Source organism: Limanda limanda, chromosome 11, assembly GCF_963576545.1.
Source record: "Limanda limanda chromosome 11, fLimLim1.1, whole genome shotgun sequence".
NCBI classification, from domain to species: domain Eukaryota; kingdom Metazoa; phylum Chordata; class Actinopteri; order Pleuronectiformes; family Pleuronectidae; genus Limanda; species Limanda limanda.
In genome coordinates, this window is record NC_083646.1 from 11786659 (window position 1) to 11806474 (window position 19816).

A 19816-nucleotide genomic window follows, 5' to 3' on the forward strand; every position below is an offset into this window, starting at 1 on the left:
CTATACAAATACAATTAATTATTAGATATAGGGTTGTGTGAATGCTTCTGTATGATGCCATAAGCAGTCATATTGTATATCTAAGGTATGTAAGATGTATTAAGGACAAATTTATTTGTCTTACAATATTTATTGTGTGGTGTATTTGCAGGCATGATGCATAAAGAAAAATAAAGAACTTCACAATTCACGGTCTCTGGTTTTATTATTAATAACAATACTTAGGGATCATAAAACAAAAAAAGACAAATGAAAAAACTAAATAACACTGTAATTAGGACACAGCTGTCTCTTCTGTATCACCCGAGGAGAGAGGTTGCTGGTTGGTCTGGGTTAGTAAAGAAGACGTGGTGGGTGGAATGAGGGTGAGCGTGAAAGAAGGGATAATTTATAAAGGAGAGGGAAACAAGTGATTGAGGAATGAGACTGCAGGGGAAAGACGATGTTTTAGTTTTATAGTTGTGACTGTGATGTGAGGTGAAGACCAGAAAGAAAAGGAGAGAACATGAAGACGTGAGAGAGCTTCCCATACATTACACATAAGGCACTTGACATACAAAAAAACTTTTAAGCATAACAAAACAACTGCAACAATTATTTCATTAATACCTCAAGTTTTTTTCAACACTGAAAAAAAAAATCAAAGAACATACCTGTAAACCCGTTTCATACACATAATCATACCTAAAATAATTCACTTAGATCAACACTTAAATTCTCGCCAAGGTTATTAAATATAACCCAGGCCACAAGGCAGTGAACTGTAGACATCTGGCCGATATTCATAAATCTAGAAATGGTTAATCTGTCCCATTCCATTCGCCTTCATAAAACTCCTTCATTTCAACAGAGCAGACCACTATTGCAATCATCTTCAGGAGAGTCCTTGCGTTACATCGAGTGGCATCATCACTGTGATTCATTGCTCAACTGGATCAAACTGCTTCAGCCACACCAGAGCAGAAAAAAAACATCCAGCTCCATCACAACTTGCAGGATGCTGTGATTTTATATCACAGTGCTGTTGTGTCTAACATTCATCTCTAGTTATGACTGAGCCATGATAAATAACCTTTGCAGGTCATACATCTCTTTCGGAAGCGGAAAACCGGACTGGAATTAAAATAACAAAGAAAGATTTACTTTCTGTTTATCTTTAAAAAAAAGTTAATACCTCATGTATTCATCCAAGGCAGACTGCTTTTAAAATGGCACCAGCTACAGTGGGGAGCAGAGGCACACAGTCCTCCTGCTGATTATTACATTATACTGTAGATAACATTTTATAAGAGACACTGTATGTTTGTGCAAAGACGTTGCAATAGCTGAACATACACATACTTGCATAGGCTGAAAAATTAGGGAAATAAATGCCCTATTGTTCCATTTTCATAAAACGTTCACTCGTCTAGTAAAAAAACAGCGACGTTACAAGGAAATAAAGCGACACGAGATTAAAGCATAAAAGCTATAAAATGTCATTTGGACAGCGATTAGCTGGCTCTAAGGCACAGTTAGAACAAGAAAGCTAAAGTAGAAGCAGCATCACCCTCTTCAGTTCTCTCCATAATTTGGTCCTCTCCATTTCCTCCTCTGTCTCTTAAATTTGTGACCGACATCTCACATGATATTATTCTCTGATGAAAAAGCACAAAACAAATCCTGCCAGTTGCTGTTTATCATCTGCTGGATCCCTGTGCCCTCTAAACGTATGAATGAACATGTGTTAGTGTGTCGTGCAAAGGTGTTAGTGTCAAATTTCCTCAGGATACCTGGTGTTCTTGGTTTTAGGGAATGTCTTGCCCCCTCCGCTCTTCTCTCTCTCCATCCCTCCCTCCTGCTCCCCCACTGAGGGTGTGAGTCCGATGTGAGATGAGTCCATCTCACATTCCTAAATCCTGACACCTTCAAGCTGTCTTGCTGTGGTTGTTGTTGTGGACTGAATGACCGTTCTGCACTGGTCCATTTTTCTTCATGTCCTTCCCCACCTCCTCCTCTTCTTCTGATTCATCTGTTTCGTCTTTGTCACTCCTTGCATCGTCAACCTTTTCCTGAAATACAAAAAGGAGGGACACGGTGTGAGGCCATTTATAAACATGTCAGTCAGGATCTCCCTCTGTACTGGAGCTCTGGTCAGTGTCGGACACAAACCCAAACTGTCCCTGTGAGAGTGTTAGTGTGTGTGGAGCCTTTACTCTTTTGTTGATCTGTGGAATATATTTGGATGTTGCATGTATCTGTACTTTTTTGTTTTTTTTCATACTTTATTTAGTGTATTTACAATTAGTGATATTTGGGATTTATATGATTTGTTAAGGATTTACAATCAGAATCTTTCAATTTGAGTACTTTCAACTGACAGTTCCACTGCTTTCATCTTTATTCTTTCAAGCGCCTATAATAAATATTTGTATACTAAAAATGTATATAATACATTTTATGGTGATAATGTTGCTCTGTGTATCATATGAGTGGTGACATGTTTATGATTTTATTGATAAATAAACAGAATCTGTAGATTTATTTGTGTTTCTTTACATTGCTCGTGAGGAAGCGGACTGCCATGCGTATGATGAGGACAGCCCAGAAGATATGTAGACACTGAAGAATCATCAGAAGTCCGTTGAAGAAGTAGTACCCAAAAAAGGGTTTGTAGATAGTCACTGGATAAACCCACGTACAGTAAATAATGCTGCAACAGAGAAAGTACGGGTTAGGAAGATGGTAAATGAGTAGCATGTACAAAAACTGACATCCTGCAGCAGTTCAGTTGAATAAAATATTTAAAATGTGTGTGTACCGGAAGGGGAAGACGAACAGACGGGTGACAATGAAGATTGCAGCAAATACGATGAAGATGTAGTTACAGGCGTTACGCCAACCAGCATAGTTGAACATCTTTGCAGACTGTGAGAGTGAGGAGGAAAGAAAGGCATTTATTTTGTATGGATTGCAGATGAATGGAGAATACATTTGTTTGAATAATGGATAGTTAATTTGCCTGTATTTCACTAGACAACCAAAGTGTAGATTCGTCCACTAGGTGGCAGTCTATCATAAGTGTATTGCCATCGGATATCAGAGCACTCATAACCATGGATAAACTAAAATAAAATCTTAGCTGATATTCAGAACATAAAGAGTCTTAACAGTGATTAATGACAGTTTTACTAGTAGAGAAACAAAAACACCTAATTTGTATTCAGTATACTGTATTTGCATGATGCAGAGTACAGCGCCCACAGTTAATGTAAATCACTCGACCATACTGGAAGCTTACTGGTTCTGACTGCAGGCACATGTTTGTTTGCCAACGTGTAGTGAACAAAATGCTGCGAATACAAACTTCTGCAATGACTTTATGAGGCGGACATATTTACCTCAAGAAAGTAATCAGAGGAGTCGTGCACCAACATGATGAGAGTTCCAGCACGGATGTAGTTAACACACCAAGAGAAGCTGATGAGGAGGATGGTCGCCACATGGTGAATAATCTGCTCCTTGAAGTCCTTGAAAGAACGAAACAGGTTGGAAGGAGACGTGTTACTGGTGCTGGGGAGAAGAGATTGTTTGGAATATGTATTTATGTGTTACATGTTTTAAGGGGGTCTGTGTGGATGGTGGTTAAACATGCTTAAGAGGTTTTGAGGTTAAAATACAGTGTTAGAGAAACACCCTGTTCCTCTTTGGCATGATTTCCCCTCACTACATGCAGCTGACCCGGGTCGAAGGAGTTTAAACACTCACACATTCAAACACACGTGTAACAACAGCCTGATGGCCACCCGCAGTTCGTTCCAGATTTCAGCAAGAGCACCACAGTGTGCTGGTCATCATGATGTAATAAAAACCTTTCAATTATAGTACAGGCTCAAAAGTGTCTGTATGAATTATAGATTAACTTTCCATTTACTTTTCCTTCCCTCTTAATGCAAATCAATTTCACTCACTTTGCGTTTCACATCAGAAGCCACACTGAAGAGCAGAGAGCTGTAGAAACCCAGCTCGATCATGTAGTACCAATACTGAGATGGCAGCAGCGTCTGCAGGGGAAAAAACAGGTCTGCCATTTATACATAAATCAACTGTGTTTGGAACAAGGTCTGCGACTAAAGAATCTATAAATTATTGATTAATCTTCCGTTTATTCACTTGATCTGAATCTATTCAAGGCCGTCATTTGTTCTTCCAGCCCAGGTAAACACATTGAAATTGCTGGTTTCATAAAAGCGACTGAATTCCAAATATATTCAGTAGATAATCACAGAAGGCACAGAACCAGCAAATGTTGACATTTCACAGATCCATACCAACATTTATTGTGGCGCTACCTTGAACAGTAAACAATTATCTAAATTAACTGACTGATTTTCTTCTGTTCAGAGTTCTGATGTGTACATTGCAGATCTTATCAAAAGAAGCAATTTCAGTATTGACAGTCTTTGCTACAGGTCTGATGGCGCTGACTGAAACTTTTATGAGGGAACTGAATTTATGGCCTGAAAATGCTCCAGTGCATTCCATGCACAAAGTCATCCTAAAGACATACCAGCACAGGGAAGCCTTCCCACATCTCCTTCAGGTCATACAGCCAAGGTTTCTGTCGGGAAACATGAGATGTGAATGAGACAGCAGAACAGGTGTATTTTTATCAACTGACTCAGCACTGCAATGAGTCAACGCTGCCCTGTCCGACAGTGCAAAAGGTGAGAGGACTGCAGCAAAAAAGACAGACTACCATGGACATCGCCGAGTTACGATGGCAGGGCAGGTGATTAATGACAAGGTACAGAGACAAGAGGAGAAGGCGAGGTTGAAGTTAAATCGGAAGTACTCACATCGATGAGGGCAGCCAGGCCAGCAATGAAAGCAAGAAGGTAAAAGGTAAATCTCCAACTGCAAGAGAACACACACACACTCTCTATTCAGTCAATGGGGCAAAAGACAATAGACACATTTTCTACCAGAAGACACATGAGTGCATAACACACACACACACACACACACACTGAAGAATGCACGATTGAAAGAAATACCAGGCTGAGCGAAGAGTGGGAAAGAAACTCGGGTGAACTGAGTTGAGAATGTCCCATTAGGCCAAACACACAATGAGAGCTGTCATATATTATCCTCCCTGCTAAAGTCCTTAGCCAGAGATAATGACGTGTCTTTCCCACTGCAGCCTCTCATATAGTTGAGAAAATAATATTTCATACATGAAACAGAGTAACAGAAAAACAGTGAACATAGAAAGAGACAGTGGGAGAGTGATGAATATATCGGGGGGAAACTAGGGGAGAAAACAGACAGAGACTGATTCAGACGGGAAAATGTCGTAAAACACACACAGCAAAAGATGCCATAACTAGAGAGTGAACTATATGCAGTCACAAGTACACAAGTCACATATCATATGCAAAACATCAGTCCACTACAACGTCGCCCACACACACACAAACACACACATACTGTACATTCACCACTCTGATTCACCGTCTTCTTGCAGGTTTATGGGTCAGTTCACCTGATTACAAAAAGCTTATTTTCACATATATCAAGTGGAATCTACTAGTCCTGCAGAGTGTTTTGGATTTATTGGCTCACTTTTGTAGAAATTATTTATTATTATTAACTAATAAATATATTTATCTTCAGCTCTTATCCCTTACAACATTTTGCTCAAAACTATTGTTATTTTCAAAGGGACTGTTTCTTCAATTGAAAGTAATTCAGTAAAACTTGTGAAGTCTGTGTCTTCTGTAGTTTGGGTGAACTGACCCTTTATCTTGATCCAAACATGAATCATGACCATGAAGCTAATGAATTTTTACTAATTTTATGTAGACTGCAACACATGGGATGAAATAACGCATGAACAGATTTTTTGTGAATGTGTTTGTCCTAATGCATTTCACTACATATTTGTCTGTGATTCAATTGGCAAACTCTATTATGCTGTCTAGATGTTGTTATGTCTGTGTTTTGTGCTGTATTTATTTTTAGGTGTCATCTGTTGCCAGCTTAGGGAAAATTCAGTAACACTGTATTATCAAGTTATCATGTTGTTTTAACTCTGCTTCTGTATGAGTAATTGCTTGCACATAAAAATAACCAACAGCGGTGACACAGCAGCTGTTGCTGAGTTTCTGTGCTGATGAGTGTGTGGATGTTTGAATTTGTGTGCGTGTGTGTTTGTAAGTAGGGGTAGGGCGTAAGGGGGTATGGGCTCGGCAGTGGCATTGTAATCAGTTCATTTTAAAAATAGAGAGCTACTTTTGCCCACAGAAATGTCCTCATTTAGGATAAGGACGCAAGGGTGGGCAGCTGGCTCAACCTGATCTATAGCCCCACACCATATCTCTCTCTATATATATGTTTAAGAGATGGAGAGAGTGTGAGAGTGTGAGAGAGAGAGAGTGTGAGAGAGAGAGTTGGTTAACCTGGCTTCTCTAAATTTCTTGAGCAAACTCGGTCTGTCCTGGTTCCGCCGTCTCCTGAACCATCGCTGCACTTGTCTTTCTGGAAAGCCAGTCTGCTTGGTAAGACTTCCGATTGAACTCTGTGAACAACACGAAGAGGCCACATTTTAGTATTCAATTTACTGACAGAACATTCGGTACAACACTCTGTCTTTAAGTGTGTGCGGGCTTCTAAGAACATTTACCGGTGTGGGGTTCTTGGCCACTTTACAGTAGTAGGACTCCAGTGCGACGTTGGGAGTGGCTTTGAGCCGTATGGTCTCTTTCACCCCGAGCAGAGAGGCCAGGGGTGTAGCCACTGTCCTGTAATTATAAAAAGGTTGTTGAGACAAAGACAGCTATGAAATAAAAATAATAATAAATAAAGAGTTTTTTGAAACAGTGAGAAACTGAAAAACTGAAACATTTTCAAGTTGCGAAAAAATTATAATCCCAAAATAAAAATATACAAAACGAAACAGAAAAGCTCACATGAATCTAAAATGGTTGTAGACATTATGATTAAGATGAAGGTTAATACATATTGTACATTGTGTGTACAGAGCAACAAGAATCCTTCATATTAAGGTCTATTCTGAATTACCAGTATCTTTTTTTGTTTAATCAGACTTCCAACACTATACTTCATTTGCATGCAGAATTTTAGGGGGCAATTTAGTACTGTCACTACTCACTACTGTCACGTGTACTATTAATGTTAGATGCACAAACCTATCAAAGTAAGAAAATATCCTTAGTGGAACTAATAATAATTTATTATGATGCATAATTGGCATCTTCAGATTTTTGTGGTGCTGCATAATAATGAGGATAATAATAGTAACCACTTCCTCATAATAGTGGAGCATTCAAATACGGATTTGGGTGCTGATTACCATGGCAACAGTCATTTCAGGTCAGCTCTATTCATGATTATATATGCCAAGAGACAGACTTGTATTGTGTGCCTCATTTGTGCTGTTCATTTGGCATCTAACACGAGATTCAGTTAGCCCACTTTGTAATTTGCCGCTCTGTGGCAGAGTGGGAGGTGGGGGATGAAAGACAATAATAAGGAAGAGAGCTATTAGCAATAAAACCAAGCTGGACTCTGTCAGCATTGTTTACAGCTACAGTTTTGGCTACTGGTAACAGGAACACTGGACCTGAGTGAGATACAGTACGAGTCAGGAGCAGAACCTTGTCTTGTTGAAGGCACAGCATTAGGAGAATTAAATAATTGATAAGCAAAAGGCCAGAGATAAAAACTGCATTCTGAAGTAAATTAATCTAATAAGGGATCAGGAGGAAACAGCGGATGGCCAGACTAAAGAAGAGAAAGAGGAAGTGAAAGAGCAGCAGACCAGCAAAACAAGACAGGAGTTGGACTCGGCAAGAGGACAGAGAAAAACATGTACAGGAAGCAAATGTTTGAATTGATAACCACAGAAATAAACAAGGAGCACAGATAGTGTGTAATGGACTGACCTCTCAAAGATCTGACGTATAATGAGGAATATGAAGGCGATGGGCAGCGCCACCCACAGATCCCGTGCTTTAGCGTACACGCGCCCATCCCGGTCCTCCAGGTCAGCCCAGCCCAGACCTTCAGGAAACCACAGCTGCTCCTGCCAGAACCACGCACTCAGCCCTGACAGCATCCTGGAACACAAGAAACACAAGCAGTCAGCACCACTCGCATGTGTTTATTGGGCTGTAAAAGCTAAAGACTCACACATATTGTAGTGGCATTATCCACACCATGAAAAACAAACAAAGTGTGTATATATTGCTCCTCCTTAAGTTTGAATCTGACAAACTGTCTATAGAGGTTAACGTTAAAGGCGAACATTACACAGGCCTGGCTACGTGTATGGGAAGAAATCTGTGATTAGGAATGTTTGGCAGCATGTAATTAAGGGAATAAGATGATGGTAACAATACTTCCCTCTTATTGGAAGCCTGGCTGTAGGTTTTTCCGAATGCCTATTTCCGAGCACATGGAGCACAGGCATTCAGAAGGCCCACGTGAGGGAGGAGAAATCAGACCGACAAGTGAGCAAACTGTTTCCATCAAGCTTTTAACACCAACTCTCTCTCTCTACTCGACAGTTGACCGCTGTGAGAGTCGGTTCTGACTCTTGAGTGTGGAGATAAATATTCCCGCTGCTAACTTCAGGGAGTGGTAGAGAATGAGAGTAGAAATGTCGGTGGCGAGGGAACGCTATTGTGTAAAGGATGTGAGTCATGTTTAACCCATATGTGCAAAGCCGTGGGGACACCCCCACACACTCCATCTCTGTGGTCCTCTTTAAGATCTACAGTAACTCCCCTCTCGCCCACTGCAGCTGCAAATGCCAAAACCGTGTAACCGCTTCAGTTCCACGCCCATCCCCAGCCGGCTGCTCCTCGCCAGTAATCAAGAAGGATTCCCTCTCTGACCGGACAGCCCTGCGTAATGCTGTCCCTCCCTTGACTATCTTTAAAACATGCAACTGAAATTACATTTTGGAAATAATGGTCTGATAAAAGTCCTTATGGGTGTGGTAAAACAAAACTGACAAAGCATTCTTCACTGGCTACGTACTTGATGACATAGTTTCACAAAAATTTTAAATACGTCCTTATGTCTTGAGCCTGACTGATGTATCGGTCGTTCGTCTCTATTGGTTGGTATTGGTCTATGACAGATTAAACTGGTATTGGTATACATGTTGTCAGATATGCTTTGATATCAAAAACATAATGCAGGAAAAAATGCTTGGCTTAGATGTGCAGCTGTTATATGTACAGGACAGCACAGTAAGCACCACTGCCTCACAGTTTGAGCTTCCCTGTGTGGAGGTTCTCCCTGTGCCTGCATAGGTATTTACTTTTACTCCCTAAAATCCCTATCATCATCAATAAGAGGCTGAGTTGATAAGAAAACTATTGTAGAGCAACATGTGAGGGGAAACTGGAGGCAGACACCTGCAGGCAAATTCTTTAAGTCAGACTTGCTTCAACCTCGCTCAGGAATTGTAATTAAGTTTACTGCTGGGTGATTGTTAATGTCATATTAATGTGAGGATTTATTTATTGTCTAAGAACGTAATGCCAGTTTGAAGGAGAATAAGGAAGTAGTTAATGTCTGCCCAGGTCAGGCTGACCGACATGTTCATTTATTATCATGAAAAGTATTTAAAGTGGGCAGATCATTTTTTCTAAATAAAGACAGATAAAGATCAGATGGTTTAGTTTTCATTTCCAGTTCTCATCACAAAGTCTGACTCTGTTCTGAGCTGCAATGATAAAATAAGAGTGAAAGCATCATCACTGTAGGGAATCAAATAATCGCTGTTTAGTTCAAATGAATCTGTACTAGTGTACGATAATAACAGTATAATGTATTTATTTAGTGTGATAAATTTATTTTGTACCTGTCAGGGTCAGGTAGAAATGATAGTTTCCCAGTGATCTGATTGGTCAGTGTTTGCTATGGACAAGTTCATCTGGTCCGACCTAAGTGTACTGGTTTATTAGAGGCACTGTTAAATTAAATTAAGATGGTAAACAACCCGTGTAAGAAGTTAACCACCATCATTACCCTGAAAACCCAGAGTTAAACATGAGGTTATCTTTGCCATTTTCACAGACACATTTGTCACACAATGTACAGTAGAAACCACTAGTGATGATGGTTACAGTATTCACATAGTCTGCTGACAATGTAAATTGTATTACCACAACATGTGGTAAAAAGCTGTCACAGTGTGTAATGACTGCCTGCTATCACAAGTTTACTGGGTGTGCATGTGCACGTGTGCTTGCTCTGTTCACTTGTGCACCATGTGACGTCTTCCTCCACTCACACCACTATTGCTCCCATTCCTGCTCTGCTTGTGTTTCGGGACTTTAGCAGTGTGTGGCTATCCCCCCCGTGCTCTGTCACAGAAATGGGAATGTAACATTAGTGGTGGGAATTGGTTTTGGACCCTGACTGTTCAGACATATAGCAGGAGAGAGTCACAGCACACTTAATGTAGCAAAACTGTCCATTTTATAAGTTTATATTAATGCAATAACTACCTTAATGAATATCAACTATCAACACAAGCACGCACTGTGTTTTCAAAATAGTATAACAATGCCATGCTCTTGATTGAGATAATTATCTAAATGGAAAAATAATGAATCCGATGTGATTCGGAAAACTTACAAGATATTAAATGCCAGATTTGGGCACTTGACGTTTTTCAATCCTGTGATCTTCCTGGCACATTTGTGTAATGAAGTTGGACACACAGCCTTATTTATCAGAGCCATATCTTTGTCTTGTCCCTGGCGAGTTCTTTATATATGGCTAATATCAGCTCTTGGTGTTTTACACAGACCAGCCTTCATTAGATCAACCATAGAGTTAAAATATGGTTGCTAAAGGTTCATAGGTTCTTAGGTTCAAAGGGTCAAAGGTTCAAAGGGTCAAAGGCAATAGTGTCATGCACAAATAAAAAAATTGTCAATGCAATGTAGTTCTTAGTTCTCTTTTCTCTGCCTGGTGTTGTTATTCAAATAAAAAACATAAATGAAAAGTTGGAACATCCAAAGGAAACTAGAAACATTTAAATGTAGTATCTGATACTGCCCATGGTTGAGTGTTACAGTTACTTTCCACATCGTGTCCCGTTAGTCATGCTCCCTGTTTCCTGTTGCGACAGCATGGACGGCTGAGCATAAGGCCCTGGGCTCTACGGAGGAGCTGTGTAATCTGACCAAAAACAGATAACTGAATGAGCATCTTAGCACAAATAAAAACTGTTCAAAGGGCAGAAGCCATGTGGACAGGTAGTTTTTGCTGACTTCACTGTGTTATAACCATTAACTGGTAATAATCTTATCAGGCATGATTAGGCCCTTATATTTGACACTGCTGCATTAGTGGGAGGTGTGGAAGAAAATGTAGGATTTCAGACAATAGTTTTTAGGCGTACTTGTTGAGATCATCCAGTGAATTCAGCATGTTAAAGCACTTTTTCCCAGAGCACATTCCATTGGCCCACTGGATCATATGACCAATCTCTGACCATTTTAAAGGTCCAATAAAAAGAAAGGATGCCTCTAGCAGCGGAGGGAGAGAGGAAGGTCCTGGACTGTCTCTCTTCCCCACTATGAATACACATTACAAGGTTGTAGTGATTGTAAACAGAGATCCAGAAGGGCGTAGTACGGCTCCTGCATGTCTCCTCGTGGCGCTATCGTGTACAAAGTCAAAATGCAGTTTCTCAACAATTAAGAAATAAAGGAAACATCCCTCTGAGGTTAACCTAAACAGACCCGACTGGAACCTGGTACAGAGTGCAGGGATATTTGGAGAATGTTAACATGCTGCCACCCAACCCAAGGAGAGTTTCAGCTTTACCATTTACTGTCCATGGATGAATAACATCTGAGTCTATACTTAGTTTCTCTGAACTATCGGAAACTGAGTCAAAAAGAGGAACTCAAGCTATGGCAACGGGCTCCGGCTGTGAGTCACTCATAACAACCCCTCTATGTGTGCACAACCCCCCATTTACTCATATCCATCCATACCTAAATTTGTCACTAAGAGCTGAATCATTCAAACCACAACCTTAAAAAATGTGTGGGAGACAGACACAGGGAGATGAGGCTCAGACAGCGTGTAGTGTACTGTGGACTACATGACACACAAGGTCAAAGCTGAGTGCGCAGGTTTGAGGGTTTGATAATTCTGAGAAAATGGTATATTGACTACATGCTGATTTCACAAAAGTTCACAAGACTGGAGTCAAAATTGAGCAGAGTCGGTCCGATAAGTCAGCAGCTCAAAAGAAAATCATGACCTTGCATCACATTAAGTTACATGCTCAGACCATGGACTGAGTACAAGGATGGATCATCATTTCCTGGATACAGATCTTCTGCTTTTTTGTAATTTGGAGACAGAGTTGGTGCGGTAGTGATTGTGGTGATGCACTTACTCTGCCAATTGTGAGTTACTCTCAGCTGTCCATCATGAATCATAAACTGCCTTAAATCACAGAAACCATCTTTGAGAAAAAACTATTTAACGTACACTATATAGTTTGGTCCATGTCCAATAAACCAACATGGAGGAGGCATGGTTTATGACCAACAGGGGACAAATCAAGATAATTGGGCTTCAGTTTTGGGGAGCCGTTGAAAGTTTGACAAGAGCAAACCTTTCTACCTAAACACTGGCTGCAAATACCAGTCAAACTGAAGCCTACAGGATATGGTTTGTAGTAACTATGTCAACCATCCGACAGCCTTTTCTTCTTGTGGTCTAACATGCAGCCACAATTTTCAGCTTAGATTTGAAAACCATTACATTCTCAATGCAAATATTGTGGGATAAAATGGCGGGGTTGGGGGACGCTTGCATACTTTTCTGCACATGGGCGATTAGCTGTAACTCAGGTCATGCCTTGGACATTTGGAGGCAGAAGGTTTTGAGGATGAGTCATACGCATCCATGACACTTTAGACATTCCTCTGGATCATGGTTTGACTAAAAACATCTCAGAGTGTAGATTTTAGTGAGGCACAAGACATGAGGAGAAGATAACGTAAGACAATCCAAGGGGCAGACGGTCAATCACAAGAGTAAACTTCAGGATCTCCGACTCTGATCTGTGACCCTGATGAATTATTGATGGCGAGATCCAATCAGGCAGCACACTGATTTGAATAGGCCTGTTCAGGCCGTGTGAAAGGTTACATTGTCATGTTGATTATCTTCTTCTGTTCTATCTGTTGAGTGTAAACTCTGCAGGGTAATGATAACCAAGCACAGAGGTACTTCTAATGCTAACTAAGTTAAAGACACATTCCTGTCTTCACCTCATTACTGATTGATCAAACAGCAGTGAAGAAGCAGAAGATGTAATCATTGACAGATGATAGGTGAAGGTATTTTCTGTCCAGGTTAGGGAGGCCATGGCCAAAGGCTAAAGCATTTGAAAGATGTTTTTCTCTTTAGACTGTCTGGGTTTTGTGAGTAGCAAGAGTGTTGCACCTTTTATTAAATCCTTTAGTTGGTCTAACAATGGACGGTAAGTGATAGTAACTCGTTTTCATCATTGTTTAATCTGATCGTGGCCTTTTGGATAAGTTATGAGAAATTAAAGTGGTATTCATTCGACAGAATCTGGATTTTGAAGCAAAAACTATACATCAACTCAACACAGCGTGCTAAGCTCTAAGTAGAATAACTCAAATGCTCCTTATTGAACGCCTGGGATTTCATCTTTTCTTTATGAGCAGAGAATCACAAACAGCAACATTTTACAAGTCTGAGGACCCCCTCACTGTCCACGAACAATGCATAAGCAATGTATTGATATATAATAAGCCTCTATTTTATTGCTGGTCCTTTTATTGAGTCCTGGCTGAGGAGACAAGGTGACAGGGCCTTTTCTGTCCAGGCCCCCCCCCCACATGGAACAATCTACCCGAGGGGATCAGTCTGATAAAACACCTTCTCATCGTTTTAAATCTCTCTTTCTCCTACTTCTGATCTTACCTTTTGAGTTTTTACTCTTTACTCATCTGTAACACTTTCCATTTCTGCATCTGTGCTTTACCGCTGCTCGTTCAAATTGCATTAGTGTTTGCTTTATAACCGCTTCCTGTGGTTTCCCTTCATGTTGAGCTTGTAAAGCACCTTGTGGTGTTTTGAAAGAGATGGATGGAAAATGCAACACTTTATTCCTCTCAGATACCTAGTAGAGTAATACTCATTCTATCGAGTAGAATGAATGGTTGATGCAAAAAGTACACATGCAACAACACGACAGGGGTACTTAAGCGCAGTATATGAGTAAATGTACTTAGTTACCACCACACTGACACCAAGAGGAAGGATCCTAAACCGGAAGGGCCTTTTAATACTAATTGCACCGGACTCCATGTTGTGTGTCTCTGAACATGTGTTGTGTGTGTGTAGTTGATAAGTTAGCCAACTTCGCACAGACCCACCGTGGAGCCACGCGTGCCCCGGGCCGTCCTCGTGTCTTCCTACCACACAATTATCACCGTTTCTTTCAAATCACGACACATCTACGACGCCATGTTTTCAACACTTTTGCTCGTCAACAAATTCCAAAAAGCACTTAACCGACAGGACCGTTAACACGACTGCGTAATGACGTGGGAGAGAGGAAAACGAGCGACGTCGCAAACACATAGAAAAACCACTTAATGTCTCCGGACATGAGAGGGACACGGCTCTTACTTTGACGTGTGTTCCCCCCGCTGTGAAGACGAGTGGTGCGGCTCTCTGAGAGGAAAGATGTCCGCTTCCTTTCTGGTGGTTGTTCGGGGGTCTTCTCTCCGGCAACGTGCTCCTGGTCCCACCTAGCTAGCTGCCAACCTAACGGTCCTAACGGTCCTCTGGAGTTAGCGTCAAAGTTTAGTCCCCGGCCCGACCTTTACATCTCTCCATTCTGCGGAAAGTTTCTCTCTTCTTCTGCGGAGGAAGGTGATGATAGCGGAGGAGAAGCTACAAATGGGAGAATGAGAGAAATGCTGCAATGCGACCGAACAATGTCCCGATGTTCCGGTGGTTGTCTCTCGCCGGGCTCCAGCTGAGCTCTCCGCCCCCGTGATGTGTGCTGTCTCCCGGGGTCTGTCTGGGTGTGTGGCCGGGTGGAGGGCGGTGGAGGTCGGGCCTGCAGGAGAGCGAAGTGAGGGGAGCACACCGAGGAGGAGAGAGGAGGAGGAGAGAGGAGGAGGAGGAGGGGAGGGCCGCGATGACGTCCGAACACACAGGGACGCACCACACACACGTGTCTCTCTATAGTTGTGAGGACACCCATTGACAATACATTCCCTAGCCCCATATCCATCACACCTAAATAATAAAACAAATAATGACCTATATTTGTGTACACTTATCTAAACAAGGTTACAAAGTGCTTCACAAACATCCATGGAAAAAATGAGCCAACTTAAATAAAAACGTATTCAATGCAGTTCAATTTTAAACTCCAAATTATAAAATATTAAGGTCAAAACCTTAACAGAAATGCCCAACCCTTTAAAACCTAACACAGTGAATTACAAACAAGGTCAAAGGTGAAAATCTGCATCTCCTGTAATCTATATTACCCTATTATAGCCGAGTGAATTGCAAACTTACTTTCTGTAATTTCCCTTTTCAATTGACAATACTACTGGTACTTTTCTGAGTGAAATAAAACAAATTAATGCAGACAATTTTTTGCCTTACACTTTTCTTTTTTGTACACAGGAAAGGCACATTTTCACCTCTGACCTTTGACCTTTCTGTTTGTCAAACAGTGATAGACAATTTATGACAGTGATTGTGTGAGTTGATTTATTGCTTCAGATGTTTTTCATGAAAGAATTCTAACTGTTATGTTATCCATGTTTTTTTGTATGTGACGATTAAGTGAAAATCTGTAGGTTAAAAATGTAGGCCCGACACAACAAGCAAATGGAAAACACCACTGGGGCTTTATAACTTTGAATGACATTTATTTCTACACTTCTAAAAACTTATTTTATAGACTCACAATTAATCAAGAAAATTATCATAGGATTGACTGATTAGTCCTTAAAAACATTTGAAAAAATCATCTAATAGGGCTGTTGTCAGCTTTTTGTCTTAAAATTACAGCTTCACTTTCCCTTTTCAAACATCTGACATGTTTAATTTCACTTATATTTTTTAAGGTATTTAACTCTAATGAATCACTGAAACCACTTCAAATCCTATCCAGCCTGAAGAGCACTGGCTTGTAGAGGTGAATAAATCGGTACACAACATTTGACCTTTCGTAAAGATTATCCTCTACTGTAAACGTTTGCCTTCGTAGTGTTTGGAATCTCAGTCACTCTCCTCAGGGCTGTTTTTCCGATCTCCCTGCCTCGTGAAGCACGATCTATTAAAAAGAAGCATGTGAGGGCTGTTAGGCTGACATACTGTACAATATGACCTTAGGTCTGCTTCCTCCAAGAGCTTGTCCCAGATAGTAAGAGTGTGCTTGTGTGTGCGGCGGCCTCAAATGGTCAAAAGGTCAGTGAGGCTGTTCGTCTTATGAATAATAACCACAAGCTCTGTGGCTCTGGCTTAAAAATAATAGATGCATGACATTTTCTTGGGCCTGATATTAAAAAGACATAAAGTTCCTGGAGCCGTGTTCTTACTGATAACACTACACACCCTTTAATTCTGCTGATGACTCAGAAGTCGGCTCCCGTAAATGAATAGAGTTGATAACAAACTTGACACATCAGCTCTTCTTCCTCAGATCACATGCCCTCCACTTACTCCCCCCTCTGGTCACAAGGGGAATGTGCGCTCTCGTTTCCGTGGTTATGTTGTGTTGCATCGTTCAAACACAAATTATTTGGCATAAAAGACAATCATGAAACAATTTTGTACAACTCTTTCTTTTTGTCTCACACAAATTAAAAACACACAAATAAACCACAGCAGGGACATTTCGTATGATATTTTTTTATTTTAACTTAAAAAGAGAGTGGATCAAAAACAGGATTCAATAAATAAGAAATAAATAGAATTGCTGTAATAATTAATACATACATCATAATTACTCGATTGCAAGAGTCTGACAGAAACAGGCCCTCAAAAATTTTTCTCTAAAAAATTCTAAAATGAAAATATTGCAACCCACTCAAACCCCTTCTCTCAATAAACAAAATAATTGATAAATTAGTAAATAAATAAAAAATAGCTCAAATATTAAACCTCCCGAATAAAAGTGCAACCCCCCCCTCCCCCCGTGTTTCACCTAAAATCTAAGTAGAAATTTAAAATAGGTTAGTGATTTCCCATTTTACAATTTGGAATGTAATATCCCTTTATGCAAATGATGATGTTACTAGTGGTAATAATGATAATAATAATAATAATGATGATAATAATAATAATGATGTCGCTGTGTCTTGTTCAGTGTTTATCTAAAGTAGTATTCTTTTTGCATTTTTTCTTGTTTTTTAAATGCTGCTCTTTGTAAACTAAATTATTTACAGGTCATTAGGATTTTCTCCAAAGTCTCTCTACCCTACTAATTTAATTGTCTTTTTTTTGTATTTTCTTTTCATTTTTTTTATTATGAAAGTTCGGTCCCTCTATATTTGTCATGTAATAGACATGGTATAGACATGTTAAAGTCTATTGAAGTGATATATCAGCATTTTTTCATCAGTAACTTCCACACACATTTACTCTGAGTTGTCTTCACTGAACTAAACACCCTGTTGGCAAACTCCACACAGACTATGGTCCAACCAAGTTCTTGGCCATATGGGTAGGATTACTGACTCCCGTGTACCGTGTGTATCTGTGTGAGTGTTGGCAGGGATGTGTATGTGTGTGTGTGTTTGTGCACATTATGTACATTTGTATATCAGCTTTGTACCGCTTGAGGTTCAGTGTTGAGAGTGCATGTGGGTCAGTGTGAGTGTTTGTCTGGCAGTGTGTGAGTGTGTGTATATGTATCAGTATGTGTGTGTGTGTGTGTGTGTGTGTGTGTGTGTGTGGCAGCACTCTCCAGACACTCAAAGGTAGCAGACGGTCTGAAAGCACAATGAACCCTGGGATTCCACCTCGGCTGGACTCTGAAGGGTCACCTGTGAAGGGAGGGAGAGTCGGGGGAGGAAGGAGTGATACATAAACATGGAGAGAGAGAGAGGGACAGAGAAGGAGGGAGGGCGTGTTAGATGTATAAATACGTTGCAGCTCAGTGTTTCTGTCTGATCTTGACAAACATGCCCCTCCCATCACACAGAGCTTCTTCTGTCTGCATGACCTAAACTGCATTCATACGTCTTGAAGCAAACTGCACCTCAGGATGCTCCTACTGTATCTCTGTTTCACTTTCAACCTGGTGAGGTATAACACGAAGGCATCATTCACAGTTGTAAAAGCTCCCGTCTTTCAATGAATCATGGTGCTTTGACACATACACACACAGTGTCTGGATCATGCAACTCATTACAGTGAAAAATCCATCATTTGTGTCCTTGTGTGATTGGCAGTGTGTGTTTGCAGGTATGCGTGTGTGCATGTGTTTGTAATGCTCCAGTTTCTGGGCAAATAATGTGTTAATGTGTGTGACCTTATGAGCATGTGCTGCACTCCTGTGCCTTGAATCATGGCAAGCAAACACTACTACCGACATGCATCACTCTCTGGCATTTGCAGTATAGAAATTCTGGGTGAGAGTTGAACAGGTCCATTTCACATATAAAAACATTCTTATTACCCAGAAGGATTTGATGTGTCAAGGTTTCTATGTAAATAGAAACAGAGTCCTTTATTTATGATGTGTGCTGCCATGTGACACTGACTTGACAGCAGCTGCACGTTTTCTCCTCTTTGGTAAAAGTTAGGTTTTTTGGAGGATTCAATTTACCTAAAACTGAAGAGATCCTAGGTTCTCTCTGTGTTACATTTCTCCCAGAATTCCTATAGTTGAAGGCTGTTCTCCAATAAGCAAGAGGCACTTGTTTTTCCACCATGACAACCACATACTCTTTACCTTAACACACGAGCTAGAGGGATAGAAAGAGGAGGCTTGATGAAGAATTGGACTGAGAAAGGGGGGACAAGAAGGAGGAGGAGGAGGTAGTGAAGGGGAGAGGGAGGAAACACCACAATAGCAGTGATAGGAGATGTAAAAGAGACCAATAAAGAGAAATGAAGGAGCAAAAAACTAAGGTGCCACATTAAACAAATCAGAATCCAGGATTAGAACTCAGCCTATCACAGTGCAGCCCAACAAAATGCATGCTCACCCAAAAATAGTGTGCTGTTGTCATTACACTTACGAAGGCTTGTCTGGTCTTCTCTCCTCTACACTGCACGGCCCATGATGAGGACCAGCTTGTAGACATATCTAAACTTTGTGTGTACTCTTCTTTATAATCATTTCATCTTGACCAACATGGCTGGCCATTTTAAATGTTGCGTAAAATCAAGAAATGTAAATTTTCCATCAACAATTTAATAATATTGTGCGGTTAACTGAAGTGCTGCTCTGTATTTCTTCACCAGTCAACTATGAAAACCACTGGAAGACCTCTCTATACAGACACCGATACACCAAGGTTTATGCACTTCTGTATTACACACTAACAGTGTAACACAGACACATATGTACACATAGATGCCCACGCTCACTACTGTACCCAAACAATTTGTTCAAATAAAAATGACACCAAACATAACACTACAGAAACTGATCAAAAACAAAGCTGCGGAAAATTAACGGCCATTGCTACTAGAATTTATCAGATTACTAGGCAGTGATTAAGTGTATCAAATATCCAATCCAATCAATTGA

General features: G+C 40.5%; 1 protein-coding gene across 1 annotated transcript; it reads right to left on the minus strand.

Annotated features, from left to right (window-relative positions):
* Positions 1–186: 186 nt before the first annotated feature.
* cers2b (ceramide synthase 2b) lies at positions 187–15178 on the minus strand. The gene is made up of 11 exons (XM_061081688.1): positions 14716–15178; positions 7947–8120; positions 6665–6782; positions 6441–6559; positions 4839–4896; positions 4550–4600; positions 3951–4043; positions 3381–3509; positions 2801–2907; positions 2539–2692; positions 187–2051 (listed from the first exon to the last, which is right to left on the minus strand). The coding sequence occupies exons 2-11, from the start codon at positions 8117–8119 to the stop codon at positions 1908–1910; spliced, it is 1146 nt and encodes a 381-aa protein (XP_060937671.1). The 5' UTR covers position 8120; positions 14716–15178; the 3' UTR covers positions 187–1907.
* Positions 15179–19816: the final 4638 nt, after the last annotated feature.

What these genes read in the sequence shown, in the direction of transcription:
- cers2b (XM_061081688.1), bottom strand. Translation starts at nt 8,119, where the DNA reads ATGCTGTCAGGGCTGAGTGCGTGGTTCTGGCAGGAGCAGCTGTGGTTT. An exon ending in GGGAAGGCTTCCCTGTGCTG is followed by an intron (nt 4,044 to 4,549) that starts GTATGTCTTTAG and finishes TTTCCCCTGCAG; the next exon opens with ACGCTGCTGCCATCTCAGTA. An exon ending in CTTCTGATGTGAAACGCAAA is followed by an intron (nt 3,510 to 3,950) that starts GTGAGTGAAATT and finishes CGTTCTTTCAAG; the next exon opens with GACTTCAAGGAGCAGATTAT.